General features: G+C 38.6%; 1 protein-coding gene across 2 annotated transcripts in view; it reads left to right on the top strand.

Moving 5' to 3' along the window:
* Nucleotides 1–266: 266 nt before the first annotated feature.
* adcy6a (adenylate cyclase 6a) overlaps nt 267–19,192 on the top strand; it is a 58,232-nt gene continuing 39,306 nt past the window's right edge. Inside the window, exons 1-3 of one of the 2 annotated variants that reach the window (XM_079849773.1) lie at nt 267–570; nt 6,138–6,351; nt 7,405–8,344. In XM_079849773.1, coding sequence (XP_079705899.1) covers nt 7,406–8,344 — 939 coding nt within the window. In that variant the 5' untranslated portion in view covers nt 267–570; nt 6,138–6,351; nt 7,405. Of the gene's footprint in view, nt 575–6,137; nt 6,352–7,404; nt 8,345–19,192 lie in introns of both variants that reach the window. The other variant, XM_079849774.1, reaches the window with a different exon arrangement.

The raw sequence follows: 19,192 nt of genomic DNA, 5'->3' as shown, positions 1-19,192 counted from the left end.
TAAATGTTTTGCTTGAAATGAGAGCTTGTGGCATGTGGCTTTCAAATGTCAACGGTTTGACATTTTGTTATGCAATATGATGGCGGTGGGTTAAGTTTACAAATATGATAGATAGATAGATAGATAGATAGATAGATAGATAGATAGATAGATAGATAGATAGATAGATAGATAGATAGATAGATAGATAGATAGATAGATAGATAGATAGATAGATAGATAGATGGATGAGTCTGATGGGGTTTCCTCACATGAGAGCAGAGGAGGAGGAGGACAGGTGATATCAGCTGGCAGTGAGGAGCTGCTTGTTCGCAGGCCTTTAGGGGGAGTGTTGAGACGCGTGGAGACTGAGACTGGCACCGCGTCTGTGTGAAGGGGGAGAGGCTGGGAAACGACGGGAGCACGAGCGAGGCAGAGCTCCACAGTCTGTGGCCCTCTGTCCTCGATGCCTGCAAAAAACACATCGCCCTGCCGACAACACGGACACTGAGCGACCGACCGACCGACCGCCCGCGCGCGCGCTCGAGACGCCACCGCCGCTGCTGCGCCCGAGACCGAGAGATGTGCACGGTGAGTCAGAGCTTTTTCCAGGGTGATCAGTCATGTTTTATGCAGGGCTGCTTTCTAGCATGGTTTCAGATGGACACGCGTTATACAAGCGTTTGCCTTTTATAGAGGACATTTGGAAGAGTCAGATGCGCGCGTGTAGAAGGCTTTAATGCAGCATTAGCCCTGAGTTTTGACATGACGAATATGCAATAGCCAAATGCAACACCCCTCTTCATTCACACCAGCGATATATTCAGGATTAAACGTCCCGATGTAATGCCTGTCTTAGCTCGCACTGCTGATGTTGCCCTAAAGGTCGAACGGTCCCGCAAAAAAAAAAAAAAAAAAAAAAAAAAAGTGAAATAAAGAGCAGAACAGCAGCTGCCGGTCTAAATAGATGTCATGCGCGAGGCTTAAGGCATAAGGCTTGATGTCCAAATGATGGTTGAGTTGTGCGTGTTTGCCTCTATGAAACAAGGCGATGATGACTGATGCGTTGGAATGTTTCGCACGCTATGATCCACCGCAGATATGGAGCGAGTGGACGCGCGTTCACGGCCTGTAGCGCGCTATAATTCAGCTCGTTTAGGTGAAGGACGGGTCTGTATAGAGTAGACCACACTTGGCGGTCGGGTGTGACATGCTGTGTTGCACAAGTATCCGCACACTGTTACTGTAACAGCCTCTTCGGTCGCTGCTGCGAATATGGTACACCAAACACACACATACACACTGAACACACACTCGGTGTTATGTAACGAAACATCTCCAAACGGCCTATGGGAGAAATGCTGCATAGTTCTTCTGGCAACATGAGCCATCGATGAAGCGCTGAAATTATGCAGCATGCTTATGTTATGGCGATGGCGAACTGTCGTTTATGTTTATGTACACAGTACGTCGATGCTCGCGTAAATGTGTTTTTTTTTTCTTTTCTTCTTTTTTAAAGGACATCATATTTTATATATTGAGCTCCTTTCCTTAAGATGAAACGGAGATTAAGATTAATAGCAATTAGTGTTGTGACTGATGCGACATTGCGATCTCTACATTTGCATTATGTAACACCAGCGCGCGGCTGTTGAAATGTCGTGCAAATGTCCCGGAGGAATACAGCACGATTCGAGGGTGCACGTTACAGACACAAGCAAGCACATTTGTGCAGTACTCCTCGTTTGTATGGCCTCTAATAAAATAATGACTCAGAATATATTGGCTGTGGGTGTTAATACGTACTGTACTGTGTCATTAGTGCGTTCTAATGAGCGATGTTCGGTTCGTGAACGAATCCCTCTTTGATTTGGATCTTGTTCATAGAACCGATATGAATGACTCATATGATGATGATTGATGATGAGGTTCTTGAGTATACTTAACATGCTGAATTCTCTCTTTTTATAACATATTCTTATCTAGTCCACAACTGATAGGGCCAAAAGTAAGTTACGTTAATAGGCACAAATGCTCCTATAAAAAGTTTTAAAGTCCCCATAAATCTAAATTGAAGTTTATTGGCTTTAATATAAATATGTTAGCTTTACTGTTATCTCTAAGCTAGTGTGCTCCAAAACAATGACAAAATTCACATTTAGAAGATATGTGTTCAAAACTTAGTGTCTCACTTCCGCCGATATGGGTCAATGATTTTGATGACATCCCTCTGCACTTCTGCTTCTCATTAGATTTTCTGTTCAATCAAATGCTCTATAGAATCTGAAGTGTCCCGCTCCCTACATTATAATGGCCCTTTCAGACAAGACGCGGAATGCGCTGCGCTGGTCGCTGAGTTCAGCGTAGCCCTTCAGATACAGAGCGATTTGCGCTACAAAAGTAGGCGGAGTTTTCATTTTGATTTCCACGCTTGTTTGGATGCCTAGAGCGCAGCGGCAAAAGTTGAACTATTTTGAACTTTGACCACGGCGTGCGTGCGAGCTCGCCAATGCTGCGCTCCGCTTTGGTCGACGCAGCAACAAAACGTCCTTGCGCAGTGCAAGCCATTGAAATAAATGGGCATTCCACGTCCTGTCTGAAAGGGCCATAAGTAGAAGCTGAAGCTACGGTCACTTGTTCACACATTTACCATTTTCTACATGGTAAATGGCATATAGTGCACTATATAGGGGAAAGAGAACGATTCAGACAGTGTAAATATGCTTTCCATTGGGGTGAATGTAGTCTGGTTTCATGTTAGTGTCACGTGAACCACCTCAGCTCCGGTCCAGAGCACAGAGCGGAACAAATGTGCAGATCAGAAAACGTATCGGACCCATTTAAATTCTGCACAGAATTCTATATTTTAAAGTGATATGGAGGAGATTAGGAGTAGAAACGGTTAGAGATTAGGAGGAAACTGCGGCTTTACCGAGCTCAACGGCTCTGGCCAGCTGTGATGTAAACTAAATGCTATTGGCTATTTTAAAAAGGGGAGGAGCTGTTTGATATGCCCCGCCCTGTCTTCCTGTTTCAGTGGAAATTACATCAACACATTGAAAATGCTTTGCGTTTCAAAGGACTTCAATGGGCCTTTAAGACTTGGTTGACAGTTTATCGCAAAACATTAAAATAGTTGATTTTAAAAGGAATTATTATTACTACTAAAATGTGTAAAATTAGAGATGTTAATATTTAGCATGTTTAATGTTAATTTAGTGACTGATTAATCAGCTGCCTGAATCATAGCTGAAACAAACTGAACTAGCACACATGACATTATAATAAACACACTTATTAATGAAACGTAAAATAAAAACCATAATAATCCTCAATATGTGCCTATATGTCTTTACTGGAACGTTTTAGACTAAATAATTTCAGAGACCATGTCATTACGTAAAGAACCACTGAATCCTTTTTTGAAATGAACTTTGAAATGAACTTTGAAATGTTTTAAATAAACCGTTTGGAAGAACGAATTCACTGAGTCAGACTTCCCAAGTTCCCATTACTAGTCAAAATGCCCTATACAAGTGAACATGTGCCAGTAAAATGCTGAAGACAGACAGTAACAAATTCCTGTTTTTCCATTAATACCTTTAAACATCACCAGCTGGTCCAGATCCAGATATGTGAGACAAATATGTGCTATGTGTTCATTTGTATAAGAATATTGTTCATTTATACGTTCATTCTGCTGGTTTAAGCCTGCCAGGACTGAGTGATTGAGAGCCGGAGGATCCGTTTAAGTTGATCACGTATTACCTCTGATTATCTGTCATTTTCTGATTAGGCAGGATATACCAGGACTGTTGCTCTCAGATTAAAGAAACAATTATCATTGATAGGAAGTGCCATGTGATGCTACATTATATGATTGTCCTCTAAATATAATGCACTATACTATAGAAATGTAAGATAGAATAGTTAGGCAATGAGAATTAATGCAAAGTTATAAATTAATGATGAGCAGTCAGTTATACACCGTTGCCCAGGGCAACTGTCATTATTCAGATATATTTGACTGGATGCCACAACTGGTCAATGCAAATCAAGTATTCTAGAGAACAGTGTAATATATCTTCTTCTTATCCAGTGATACTTTTCATATGCAGTTTTGCAGTCACCAAAGCTTTATTTGCAGGATTGTTAACATACTAACATATCAGTATTGCCAAACTGTATAAAATATGCATACATAAAAATACAAAGAATGGACTCTAGAATCTTCAATGAACCTGTGTTATGAAAATGTACAGTGCTGCATAATGTATATGGTGATTTAGGATTAAAGGGGTCATGACATGAAAAATCTAATTTGCCTTGATCTTTTGACCATTAAAACTCCCTGTAAGTTTCAGAGCTTAAAATGTCTTCCTCATTATAAACAAAGCATTTATTTAATCAAGCTACAAAAACAGCTCGTTTTGATATTAAAGGCACACTATGCAAGATTTGTACCTTAATATAACAGCTTCGAAATCATTTCGATGGTAAGCGAACTCGTAGTAGGGCGAATCACCCCGATAGCAAAGCGGGGGGCGGGGGGGGGGACCAGCAATGCAAGTTTGAGAGGTGGCGCCCCGACAAATTTAGCGAGAATCAGGACTTGCTTTACGCACAACGTCACATACATCAACAACATATGAAGCAGCCTCTATGGAAGACACTAGCACGCATTTCAGACGTGAATTATGGCAGAGTCGACGAAGAAAGCGCGGTCGGAAGAGTGCAGAGACGGCTCTGCGTGAGTGGTATTTACGACAGTAACGTTAAATACAAGTACTCCACAGCGACTCTAGGGGTCGCTGTTTGAGAAAAACGGAAACTGCATAGTGTACCTTTAAAGGATTTGTGACATTATACAGGCAAAATATATTTGCATATGACCGCCTCCAGAGCAAGACATGGATGAATAGTATTACATTATCACGTCATAGGCTCCGCCCACTTGTATTTAGTCGCTTAACGGCTGATATTTGCCTACACTGGATATGGAAAGCATATTAGAGCCCATTATAATCACTGACGCTGTCTACACTGGATACAGTATACAGATGCATTTTCAGTTTCTGACATACTTCACGTGCTTTAGTTTGTCGACAACAGTTCGAACGTTCGCTTTGACTCGTCCAGTTTAAACAGCTTGTTTGTGTCTCTGTACAGACTTCAGAAGGATCCCAGTGTCTGAAACAAGTGGATGGTTTATTTTAATGGCGTAATGGATCGCGTCAGAGGATTTTATGTTTGTTCGGAGCATTTGACTGCAGATTGTTTTGTAAACTAAGCTCAGTGTAATGGAGAGTTCGCAAAGAAACTTTTGTTGATAGTTGAAGCAGTCAGCCGTATTGGATCTGACAGCAGTTACATAACAAACCTTAAGTAAGTGTTTTCAAACACTCGCGTCCAATAGCGAGTGGGCATTGATACTGTTGTCAATGCAATGACGTTAGCCAATCATAACAGTGGGCGTTTACTGACAAGCCTTAAAGGAGCCGCTCCTTAAAAACTGATCATTTCAGACAGAGGGTCAGAATGAAGGTTGAAAATAATAATTTTCCCAGATATATTTGTTATTTGTTAAAAAATCCATGTCATGATCCCTTTTAAAAAAAAGTTCTTTTAGCATAATTCCTCATCCTTCCTCACAGCCATGCTAGAATAACATTTAAAGCTCAAAATATCTTAAATGTGAAACTTCCATCTGATGTTACAGTTTCTGAGCCTTCTTAACTGGTTTACTTAGGCAAATTGTTATTAATCATTGGTGATAAGGAAGTGATGTGTATATAGATTTAAGAGCTGCCAGTCATTGATTAGAAAAACAGTGACAGTTTAGGGAAATGAACCTGGTGCTTTCCATATTTGTTGCGATTGTTTTATTGCTTAGTTTAGGTGCAGTGTAATTTCAACCTGTTAAATAGTGTTGCTGTCAGAGAAAGGGAATTTTAGACAATGTGAAAGCATGTGTTGTGATAACCATCTAATACTAATTAAACATTTGCATCCTTAAGTAAGAAAATGCATTTGGATGTCTTAATTCAATAGTGAATTTGTCCAGATGCTGTATTTTGTATTTTATGTATTTGTGATGTATGTATGTGATGTATTTTATTGATCTCACATTGTTTCTATTGATGGTTTATCGCCAACAGATCTAGATGTTATGAAGAGACAGTTGAACAGAGTATCAGTAAAAGATCTCCAGATCCATCAGGCCAGTCTACAGTAACTAAACGCAACTGGATTCCCTGATAGCCATCACTCCCTTGTCTGAACTCCACATTTTTGCTTTCACTCATCCACTGCTCTAAATGAGTGTCTCGGACAGCAAGATCAGGGCTGGGTCGCACACCAGAACCCACACAGGTAAAGAGATCCACAAAACCTCAATAAAAACACTTCTCTGAGCATGTTTTTAATAACTTGATTAAAATTATTTTTTATATTTTTGCCTGAAATCATAATGAAGAAGAAAAGCCTCATTACAATATAGAAATTCATGAAAAGATTTGGTAGTTTGACATAATATTTTAATGGTAACACTTTACAATAAGGTCTCATTTGTTAACATTAATTAATGCATTAACTAACATGAATTAACAATGAGTAAATATATATATATATATAAAATAACCTGTGTTAAATGAATAGTTAACTTAAAAATTAAAATTCTGTCATCATTTACTCTCCCTCAAGTTGTTTCAAACCTGTATGAGTTTCTTTCTTCTGCTGAACACAAAAAAATATATTTTGAAGAATGTCGGTAACCAAACAGTTGATGGATCCCATTGACTTCCATAGTATTTTTTTCCTACTATGGAAGTCAATGGGGTCCATCAACTGTCTGGTTACAGACATTCTTCAAAATATCTTCCTTTGTGTTCATCAGAAGAAAGAAATTTTAATTTTTAAGTGAACTATTCCTTTAATGTTACTTAAACATTTTCAAAATCATGTTATTTCACAGTGGATCAACTAATGTTAACAGATACGACTTTTGATATTAAAAATGTATTAGCAAATGATGATATTAACATTATCTAAGATTAATAATATGCTGTAGAAGTATTGCACATTGTTAGTTTATGTTAAGCTAATGTTAACAAATGCAACCTTATTGTAAAGTGTTACCTGTTTTATTATTTTCATAAAAAAATGGCTTCACTGAAAAAAATCTGTCATATAATATGGTATAATTTTTTTGAAAATAAGGATCAAGATTCATTGTAAAGGATGGGAAGTATATTATTTTTACTTATTGGCTACGCCACTTGACATTTTTCGTAACTTGTAAAAACGTTTTGGCGCATGTCTTTTAAACGTTTTTTTTTTTTTTGTCTGACCCACATAAGCATGGTACAAAGCCATCATACTCTGTCTCTGACTTCTGACTCTGATTTTCCTCATGCCTCCCTACAGAATGTCCTGGATCAACGGCTTCCTAGTGGCCAGAGTGGATGACCGTAAGACCGTGTGGGGCGAGCGCAATGGCAAGAAGTCCAAGCGCAAGGTTGGCTCCTCTCTCTGCAACCCACGCTACATGAGCTGCCTGCGGGACGTGGAAGCCATGGAGCCTCCTCCCCAGCCGCCCCACTCTCAGGCCACCCGCTCTGGAGGAGGAGGAGGAGGAGGAGTAGGGACGGGCGGGGGCAACTTCGGCATGCGCTGCGGATGGCAGGAAGACCACTACGGGAAAGTTGGGGGTGGGGGGGAGGGGATGGGGCTGAAATCTGTGGACCTGGGTTTCGAGGACGGCGAGGTCAAGGGGCGGAAAGGTGGCGGCTCGGGTTGCGACGGCTCCAGCGACGACGCGGCCAGCGGGACGGGGTCAGTGACGGCGGCCGACTGCTGGCAGAGGGTGGTGCGCGTGTTTCAATCCAAGAAGTTCCAGTCGCGCAAACTGGAGCGTCTCTACCAGCGCTACTTCTTTAGGCTCAATCAGAGCTCCCTCACAATGCTGATGGGCGTCCTGGTGATCGTCTGTGGGGTCATGCTCACCTTCCACTGCATCCACGGGACGCCCGACGTGGTCTACGCCTCCGTGCTCTCCGTGGCGATGGCCCTCTTCTTGGCGCTGATGGTGGTGTGCAACCGAAACGGGTTCCACCAGGACTACATGTGGATGGTCAGCTACCTTGTGATTGGAGTGTTAATTGTGGTGCAGGTGTTCGGGGTGCTGAATGTCGCCCCCCGCAGCGCCTCGGAGGGGATCTGGTGGTCCGTCTTCTTCATCTACATCATCTACACACTGCTACCCGTGCGGATGAGGGCGGCAGTGCTCAGCGGAGGAGTGCTGTCCTCCATACACCTCCTCACCACGTGGAGGATCAATCAGGAGGATGAGTTCCTCTGGAAACAGGTGGGTCCTGCGCTGTAGTCATCCATTTCAATTCCAACTAAGCTTCAGATTTGATTTTGATCTATTCCTTCGTTATATTTGAGTATATTTGACTAGAGTTGGGAATTGAGAATGATCCCATTTAAAAAAAATACCACCTTTAAATTAATCCCATTTAAAACCAATGCTAGAGCTATAAAAATGCAGATGCTTTTTTGAGCTCCCCATCGATGTGCCTTTTCAAGTGAAAAATATTTTAAAGATGTTAGACCTGCTGCATTCTGTTCCAATTTTTTGCTTTCAAGAAAACATATTATGAAAAAGCCCCATAAGAAATGTTAATTGTTTAGGGCTTGCAGTTAAGGGGTCAATGACATAATCGTTTTAGTAATTTATTTAAAAATACATGAAAATGCAATTCATAGATGAAGTGACTTTCTGAAATTTCGGAATTATCTGATATCAGGAAGAAGCTTCGTTAAAAGAATGAAAGGAAAAGGTTCAAAGTCATGTGCAACATGCAGAATCTTGCAGACAAAAAACAAAACAGGAAATGATATCATAGAGAGAACCCCTGTAGACCCCCGTGACCCTGTGTGTCAAGTTCAATAAGTCTCAGATCGGATTAATGGAGGATGGTCTTTATATGACAAGGCTCAGGTTTAGAAAAAATGCAGTGCAGTGCACATCCCCAAAAACCTAATGATATTTATGAATGATTAATTCTTGATAGTTGTGGAAAAAAATACATTTTGAACTAGAATAATATTTAAAGTAAATATATTTGATATATATAATAAATAATAATAGTATATTAAAAATAAAAATCTTGACAATTGTATAAAAACCCATAAAAACAAACAAAAAGAACTTGGATTTTTCTTAATCATGGAAATTCTTACTTGTCATTGACCCTAAGACTGATTAGTTGACAGCTAGTTCAGGCAGCTAGTAACTTTTGAAAATATGTAGTTATGCAATATGTAGGGATATGCGTATCCTTAATCGGAATCAGAAGAACTATTACATTTTGGCTGCGTCTGAAATCGCATACTCTCTTGAGTACCGGTAGGTACTTATTTTGATTAAGTAATTACTACATGACCACTAAAAAAATACGTTCTATGAAGTATGAATGTAATATTGACGTACTACATTCACCATGTTGTCATTATGATGTGAACTACCAGCGTCAGTTCCCAGACAGCAACATAGTGTCGGCCCACATCTGGGACGCGTTGAATCCAGATGTGGCCCGGATCTGGGCCGACACTATGTTGCTGTCTGGGTTGCGTCGCTTCACCTCCATTCACAAATCCTCTCCCGTGGCCTCATCCCTAATGATGCCTGTACTAATCCCCAGAGGAAAATAGTTTTGCGGCAGTGTGTTGTTAACTTGAGAGATTTTGATGCAGAACAAATATACAGTACATTATATATATATATATATATATATATATATATACACAGTACATATTTCATTATAAACAATATATGTTTACACACACACAGCACTTCCACTTTATCTATGTTTAATGAGGTTTGACTACTTCCACCTGTCCATAATTATACTTGTTCTCATATCTGTATTTTCTGCCCTTGTCCTGGAAGTGTTTCCATCCTGTAATGAAAAAGCCATGCTATATTGTACAGTGTCAATAATGCAAACACTCAGAATTGAATTCCACCATGGTAATCAGTCACCTGATCATATGTGCGCTCCACCCACAGCGCTGACATTAGCACGATTGCAGGCACCTCTAGTTTGGACATTTCTCTTCCTTTAGAGTTGGTGGCACTGAATCCCAGAATCTGTTAGTCACAGTTACTATTTGGGTTTTCATGCATGCATATTAAATGCAATCTACAACAGAAAATAAAAGTTGCAGACAGTGCTGTTTTGAATACCGTATTGTTTTTGTCTGTTAATAATGATTTCTTGTCAGTGTGTTGTGATAATTATGTTAATAGGTAACCTGTTGGTGAGGTAGCCATTCTTTTAGAGAATCGATTCTGTCAAACGTCATGTTAACACACTTTCCCAGTAAATGTTTTCTGCTTTCACGGTATTTACCCAACTTAGTTAATCTGTGTATGATTGATGTATGCACAGACCAGGGATGTTTCCCAAAAGCATTGTAAGCCTAAGTAGATCATAGAGACTTTTGGTGCCAATGGTTTCTACAATCTATCTGGCTTTTGATGCTTTTGGGAAACGTAGCCCAGGATGGCTGATGACCCATATAACGTGGATGATAGCACATGAGATGCATGTAAAATTGCTGAAATTAAACTCTATCTCCCTACAATTTGTACTCATGATGTACTAAAATATTAATATTTGGCAGAAACACATGTTATCAACAGATTCTGGTCTCAAAATTGATCATCTTGGCCATTATATTAGCCTGTCATTTGGTTAAACCATAAATGTATTCACAATTTTTTCCTAAAAAAAAACTATTCTTTTTTTCCCATATTCTCACGGTGTGGCAAATGTTCCTATAGCTCAGAAATTGTGCTCTGCAAACACCAAGCTCATGGGTTACAGTAGTTTACATAATGGAAAAGTAGCATGCGGAAATGTTAGCATTTTACCCCTTGAAATACCTTTTTAGGGTCTCCGACTCCTACTGTATTAAACAGTCAGAAAAGCTCTTTGCTTATGATTCATGTTGCATGAATCACATTTTTTGAATTGCATGCATCTGGTTGGCTGAGGTGTCTTTGGAGGTGGGGTTTTAGAGAGAGGGCGTGTTGTTGAAATAAGCAAAATGGTGGAAATTAGCAAACCGGTTCACAGCTAAACTTAGAATAAATTTGATCTGAATAGGCATTTGGTGCTTTTGTGTGTGATGTATTTGTTGATATTAGCATGTTAGCATCATCCGTATCGCGTGTGTGTTGGTAGCATGTTTGAAAGCGCTGTGCCAGGCTTTGGCTGTGCTATCTGTGGCCGCAGTGTGTTGTTGTGAGTCAAGCCAAGGACCTCGGGGGTAGGATGAAGGTCAGGCAGTGTGGTTGAATGAGCCGCCCCGGCAGAGCAGATCCTTTTCTCTCCTCGCGCTCCTCCCATGAAAATATCGGCATCATGTTAAGCACTGTCACCCAGGCCTCTGCGCTCCTACACAAGGGACGCTTTGTACTTTTCTCCCGGGTGTTTGTGTATTTGTGTGTGTGTGTGTGTGAGGAGTTTCTGGGGACATGAGGAGGTCGTGGGTGTGTATAAAAGGAGAGAGCGTGAGGTCTTGACCTTAGGGTCACTGTACGACCATAGCGCACTGTGAAACTGTTTACTTCTACTGTACAAAGTAGTGGGAGAGAATGGGAACAGGAGGTCATTTCATTATAAACAATCAGGAAGACAAAGCAGAATGCTTGGCCCCATTAATGCAGGAAGGAGCGCTTGCTTAGAAACACATTTCCATCCTTTAATTAAAGGACTGTTTTGCCGGTTAGCAGATCTCTGTGAGGAATGAGGATTCCTTTGCATAGTGGAAGACTGTATACTATATCTAGCTGGATTATTTGCGGTAGTCCCCAATGTTTGCAGTACGCCTGTGCTTTTTATCGTAAGCCTTAACATTTGATTAAGTCAACACATTAAAATGACTCTCCTTCCTTTTCCAGAGATAAAACTATGTATATCTGGTCAAGTTGGCCTTGGAATTTTAGTATTGAGACACTGAGCAGAGATCTCCGTTGTTAAGAGAGAATCATTGAATCTTAAAAGAACATTCTTGGTTCAGCTCAATTGATTTACACAGAAAATAACTTAAACTCGTCCCTGCATTTCTAAAAACAAACAAACCGTGTTGAGAGTCAAGAAATTACAATATAAGTCTATGGGGTGGTAATAATGGAGTGAGTCATTCCTGTACACAAGCTCTTTTGTTTGTTTTTCTGAGTCTGAATTATTTTCTGTGCTAGTCGATAGAGCTTAAATTTGTTTTGACCTACTACATTCCTTCAAGGTTTTGATATGCATTGCCCTTATCAAAGTCGCTGTTGGTTATGTTCTTTTTTTTTTAAGCCATCAAGATTTTGATTAGTTGTCCGTGCAATGTTTAGACTCCATGGGGACCAAAAAACGTTTTTCTTTTTCTTTTTCACAGAGGACAAACACATGAAAATACAAGATGAACTTTGGTAGGGTTTCTCTCTCTTATCATTTTCAAAGACATAGTTCGCCCAATGAAAATTCTGTCATCATTTATTCACATTGATATTGGTCGTTCTGTGGAACACAAATTGAGATATTTTACTGAAAGTCCAGGATGCTCTTTTTCATTTAACAAAAATATGGCTGTCAAGCTTTACAAAAGCACAAATATAGGTCCATAAAATTGTAGTTAATCTTCCGAGCCTTACTAGTCTTCCAAAGCTATATACAATAGTTTTGTGCTACAAACAAGCCAAAGCTGTTTTTATGAGGATTATGCTTAGTGGTGCATGTAAATTCTTAGATGTTTTATTATTATTGCAAATCGTATATTTTCCTACACACCATCGCACAAATTCATACGAAATTGCAACTTTGTGAAATACTTGCGTTTTCTTGTAAGATCGGGTTGGATGTTTAGCTGATTTATATTGGGATATTATGATGAATAAAGAGGTTCTTATTAAACCTGGCCTATAAAATAATAGTCAGATAATTGTTTGAGTTTATGGAACATTGTATCATATTTGATACATCAGGCTTTTATTGCTCATATTGAATTATTTAGAGAGAACATGAAGCTCACACTCAATGACGAAAAATGCCTAAATTGTATTCAGAGGCCCAAACTGATAAAAAATTGCAATTTGGTGCAGTTGTTGTTATTTATAGGGTCAAAAAGTAAGCTTTTATAACATAATATCCATACAAATATCAGTTGTTACTCAAAATCTCCCAATAATATGTCTTCGTAAGATGATATTTAAATGCTTAGTTTTATGATCTCTGTAGTTTTTATTGTGGTTGGCAAAACATGATTCCTCAAAATCCTGATGATGGATCATATTTAATACTCACATTTTAACATGATTTTCATGATTTCATACTTAAGTCCGGTAAGTGTTCATCTTGAAATAATAAAAATATAAAAGATATTCTTACATTATAAAAACCAGTAAAGATTTACCATCAAAAAGACACATGCATCACAACCTGAAGGGGGATGTTTTTACATTTATACTAAAATGCCCTTTACTTGCTAATAAGTTTGAACTATTAATCAGTAGTTGAAAAGAAGACTTTTAAAAAAAACTTTTAGCAAAGTTTTGATCATGTTGATAATTTAAAGCCCTTAGAAATGTGATACAGTAGGCTTTATAGGATTAATAAATATTAATAAAAAACATTTTTTGACATGAAATTTCTATTTGTTAAATAGACAAAACAACAATATTTCCAATTATAACAATACAGTGAAAATCAATCAAAATGACTTGTGTGTGATAAGTCCTAATGCTAAATTAGGAAAGAAAATGACCCACTTAGATCTCAAAATACTTTATTTAAAAACCTGTAAATGGTTTTACCTTCTTTCATTTTTTTTTTTTTTCCAGAATGGCTACAAGGAAGTATTAAAATAGACAATGATAACTCCCCAATAAAAAAATCTGTCATTTACATCTGAGACTACCACCTTGTTTTTTCATAAATCTTTTCAACGTGACCTTTGTTGTCAGTCAATTGAAGACACGTGCACTTATCTCTAATAGGCTGAAGCGGATCTGAGTGTAGATTTCTCAGAAAGCTGCAGTGTTATACAGGCCAATTTATCCTGCAGTGTGGACACTGCATCCAGGCATTTCCCCTTTCCTCTGTGACTCATTAAACCAGCACACCATCCCTGCTGGTTCTGCTGCTGGAGCATTTGTGTGTTTCTGCCTTCAATAATCTATGTGATTGAGACATACCGTCTGTTTGCAGCTGTCCCAGCGGTTAAAACTGACCACAAGAATTACAACTGTGTGTTGTTAATACCATACCATAGATAGGTCCTATTTATAGAACAATTCATACAGTCGTAAATCTATTTTTAAGCTGTGCACGTGCATGCACTCTTTCTCTCTCTTACAGATTAATTGTAGTACATTGATGTGGAAGGGGTGTTTGGACTCTCTAGGCTGATGACTCAGAAATCTAGTTTCAAGTCGTATATTAGCGTGTATGTTTCAGACAATTTTCATGCCTTGTTTTTTCTTTTGTTTTGTCTATATGTATTTGTGTATTTGCATGCATGCATGTTGATGCCAGCAACACAATGCTTTGGAGGGTGTGTGTGTGTGAGCTTGAGTGCATTAGCCTTATTGTTTAAAGGGATAGTTCACCCCAAAATAAAAATCCTGTCATTATTTATGCATTCATTAGTAAAAGTTCATGAGAAAAGTCACATGATTCATGAACAAATCATTCTTTTCAATTAATCGTTTGATCTGGTTCACGTTTCAATTTGCATGATTCATTGATGAATTGGACTGATCCAGTTTTTCAGTTCTGCAACATGAATGACAGGAGAATGAGTAAATAATGACAGAACTCTTTTTTTTCAGTTTAGTCAATATATTTTTATTTTTTCTCCAAATGAGGAAACTCTTGTACAAGTGGGTCAGACTCATGGGTGAGTCATGACTTTCTAAATATTGGTCCAGTGCCGATTTTATTATTAGCCTGTTTTATCCTGAGATATCATCTACCCAACTAACAGGGAACTTTGGCTAATGTTCTGGCAAGGTTCTCTCTAAGTTATGAACTAACATTCAATGAAAAAAAAAAAAAAAGTTTCAATTTAAAAAAGTAGGTGTTCATGCTGCCTTAATTTTTAAGTTTAGTCAACTCAAATATCCAAGTTGTCATTATGTACAACTTCACATTTGTTGACTTAAAACATTTAAGGTAGCACAAATACATTCTTTAAGTAAAAAACATTTTTTTTACAGTGTTATTCCAGTAACATTCATAGAACATTGTTCAAAGTTATCTGGTCTTTTCTCAAAACATTGTTTATAACTCACACATGGAGTGTTTGTCTAAATTGTTTTATTGGGATGTTCATATACCATATTTAAACATTGCTACAGTACTTACTTGTTTCTGAATGTTCAGAGTAGCATTTTTAGCAGAGTACATTTTTAAAAACTGGATGTTTTAAACGTTAAAGAACATTTCGAAATAACGTTTTAATAACTTAATGGGAATGTTAGCAAAACGTTATTAGAACATATTTTTGTTCTGATCCACCCAGTTTTTAATATTGTTACAAGCACAGATATTAGCTTTTTAGATTGAAACATAATGGTGATATTTGTACAAAATCCATGAATTTGAAACATCGCTGGATGACTTAAAATACTTATTACTTAGACTTAGATCCTCCCTTGCTAGGTAGCAAATCGGGCAACAAGGGCTTTCCAGAATTTCCCGTGCTGGGCGAGGGTCTCGACATCGTTTCATGCAATGTTTAATGTCTTTAAATCCTGAATGAAGGTTCTTCGCCAAGAGCCTCGTGGGCGTTTAGCACCTAGAGGTGTCCACCTCATTGCAATCTTTGGGATCCGATGGTTCTCCATCCAAAAGATGTGGCTGGCCAGTTCGGGTCTTCTACGAGCAACGATGTTATGGAGGGTACATGTGTAACTCCTTCAGAGTACTTCATCATTGGTGGTATGATCATAGACATTCAATGCTTATTGAAGTCAATACACGGACAGTCAAGATACGGCGGAGGCAGCGGTGATGGAAGATGTTAAGCCTTCTATTTATGCTTTCTGATAGATTACTGTAGATGGCAGTTGGAATCACAATGGCGGAGAAGAGGTGAAGCTTAATCTTTAAGGATATCTTTGGCGAGGACCGGATGGTATTCATCCCATTGAAGACGGTTGCCGCTTCCCAATGCTGCATTTAACGTCCATCTCTGCATCGCCGTTTTGTGCAATGACACTGCCCAGGTAGTTAAACTTGTCCACCTCCTCAAGCAGTTGTGTTCCAATTGCTATCCCTTTAGCATTAGGTTGATGCCATCGACAAAATCCAGGTCGCTGAATGAATGGATGCCGACTCCAATACACCCTCCAGCTTGTCGCATGATGTAGTCAAGGGAAACAAGGAAGAGCAGCGGAGACAAAATGCACCCTTGTCTAACGCCAGTGACGATCTCAAAGAAGTGTGTATGGCCACTGTCAGTTTTTACGGAACAACTCGACTGCAGATACAAGTTCTTGAAGATGTTAATTAAGACTATTGGCACACCGTAAGATCACAGGGTTTGCCAGAGAGACACTCGATGAATGCTGTTGAATGCTTTCTTAAAGTCGATGAAGTTGATAGCCAGTGGTTTCCGATACTCAACGCATTGTTCAATTATGTTGCGGAGGACTAAGATTTCCTCACTACAAGATCTTCCAGCACTGAATCCAGCTTGTTCCTCTCTCAGGCATTGGTTAAGGGTGCTCCGTAAACGGCGGAGTAGGACCACGCAAAAATGCCTTCCCGGTCACTGAGAGGAGGGTGATACCTCGCCAGTTTGTGCATTCGGAGATGTTACCTTTCTTTGGGATCTTGACTATCGCTCCTAGCATTGTCCGAGTTTCTGCTATCATTTGGCCACCGTGTTTAAGGATCTCTGCTGGTATGTCGTCCAATCCTGCCGTCTTGTTGTTCTTAAGACTTTTGATCGTGATTTTTACCTCTTCTATGGTGATCTCGCCAGTTTTCACTGGAATGCTCCTCTTGAGCCATGTCTGCATCAAAGTCATAGGTGGTAGTCGGGTTTGATTGAGTGTGTCCCGGAAGTGCTCGATCCATTTTGTGTTCTGTTCTTCTTGTACTGTTAGAAGTCTCCCAGTTTTATCTTTAATTGGAACGTTGGTGTTTACCCTTGTTCCAGTCAACTTAATGACGATGCGACAGAGGGACTTCGTGTCGTTTCGGTCTGCCACTTCTTGTGCTTCATTGCCTTTCAGTTCGAACCATTCTTTCTTATCCATCCGGCATCTTAGTCCAGAGCTCTTCCACAGTTTTTGCCTCTTCTAGTATGCAGAAAATGGTTACGTAGTTCCAAACTAAAAGTGCTTGTGATGGTTGGGTCCTTGAGTTTCTCCATTGCAAACGCAATGAAAAGAAGCAGTCAAGCATCAGTTGTCGCGTTTGTTCACAATGGTAAACAGTTTCAGTAGTGAGTACTAAGCCAGCTCGCGCTATATATACAGTGTGTTTTGTAGCATTTATTAGAGAGAAGCAGTCAAGCAACAGGAGGTGACCGTAACTGTAAGTGTTTTTGTATCTTTTTCTCATTTGATTTTAACGCAGTTGTAGTCACTAGGAAACATAGTTTGTTTACTGTGCTCACATGCTAGAATCGCGTTGGTAAAATCTTGTTTGTTCAAGTTGGTAAACAATTTCGGTAGTGAGGCGTGGTCTAAGCCAGCTCGCGCTGTATATACAATGTGTTTTGTAGCATTCATTTGAAAGTAACTGTATCGCAATCCACTGTTCTGGTGCAGTTAAAAAAGTCAGCAGATATGGCCTGTTGAGGCATCTGTGCCTTTGTTCATACGGACATCTGAATGCTAAGTAGGGTTTGTGCTTTTCAGCAATAGTGTGCATCCTTACTTTACTGAGAAAAGAAGGACAGGGAAAAATCTGTAAATTGAAAAAGATTTAATCTATGAAAAGATCAAAGAAAAACATTTGCAAGTGTGTATTTTTCTACTTGTTACTTTGCACATTTTTTAAGAAAATGTTTATTTACTATTATTTATTTCTATGATCTTGAATGAAAGTGTGTAGGCCTACTTGCATTATTATGCTGTTATATATTATGATTATATATTCAGTTGCATAAAATGGTCTTAAAATGACAATAATATTGTTCATCGCAATTATTTCTGGGACAATATGTTGGACAACAAAACGTAGTTATCGTGCCAGGCCTAGATCTCGTTGAAATATAATACAAATTCTACCATTTGTCCTGGTTCCATCAACTTCAGCCAAAAGAAAACCCATTTAATTTGAGCTGGTTTACTTGGGGAACTTCCTTTCTCTTCCTGTCTAGTATTTCATTGTGACAGTTTCCTTTAGGACTATGTCATGAATACACTCTGGCTGGAGACTAGTGAGATGGATCTTAAATCTAAATCTGATCAGTGTGACATTTTGATATATAGGGCACATTTTCAGCAATAAAACGGGTGAAAATTTCCCATACTTACATTGAAAGCATGATGCAAGTCAAATCTTAAGACCAGAATATCATCTTTCTTTAGAAAATGTTAAGAATAATCTTCTATTTCCGAAGTTGGGCGGTTGACTTTTGTCAAATGTGTTGTTGTAAAGAACAGTGGCATTACAACAGTGCCACAGTGGACAATTCTGTTTGAAAACATGGTCATGATCCTGTTAGATCTGAATTTTATTATATTTTAATTAGGGCTGTCAAACGATTAATCGCGATTAATCGCATCCAAAATAAAAGTTTGTTTTTACATAACATATGTGCGTGTACGGTGTATAATTATTTTCTATATATAAATACACACACATGCATGTATATATTTAAGAAATATTTGCATGTATATACTGTGTATATATATTTATATTATATATAATTTATATTATATATAAATATTTTATATATAAATAACACATTTTTCTTAAATATACATGCATGTGTGTGTATTTATATATAGAAAATAATTATACACCGTACACACACATATATTATGTAAAAACAAACTTTTATTTTGGATGCGATTAATCGCGATTAATCGTTTGACAGCCCTAATTTTAATAAAGAGATTGTGCTTACTGTATTTGTTTATTTTAGTTTTTTCTTTTTTTCGGTTTGTTATCTGGGGTGTATTCCAGAAATC

The sequence above is a fragment of the Squalius cephalus genome (genome assembly GCF_949319135.1).
Source record: "Squalius cephalus genome assembly, chromosome: 18".
Classification (NCBI taxonomy): Eukaryota; Metazoa; Chordata; class Actinopteri; order Cypriniformes; family Leuciscidae; genus Squalius; species Squalius cephalus.
The sequence above is the reverse complement of the archived record's forward strand: the minus strand, read 5'-3'. Positions and strand labels throughout refer to the sequence as shown.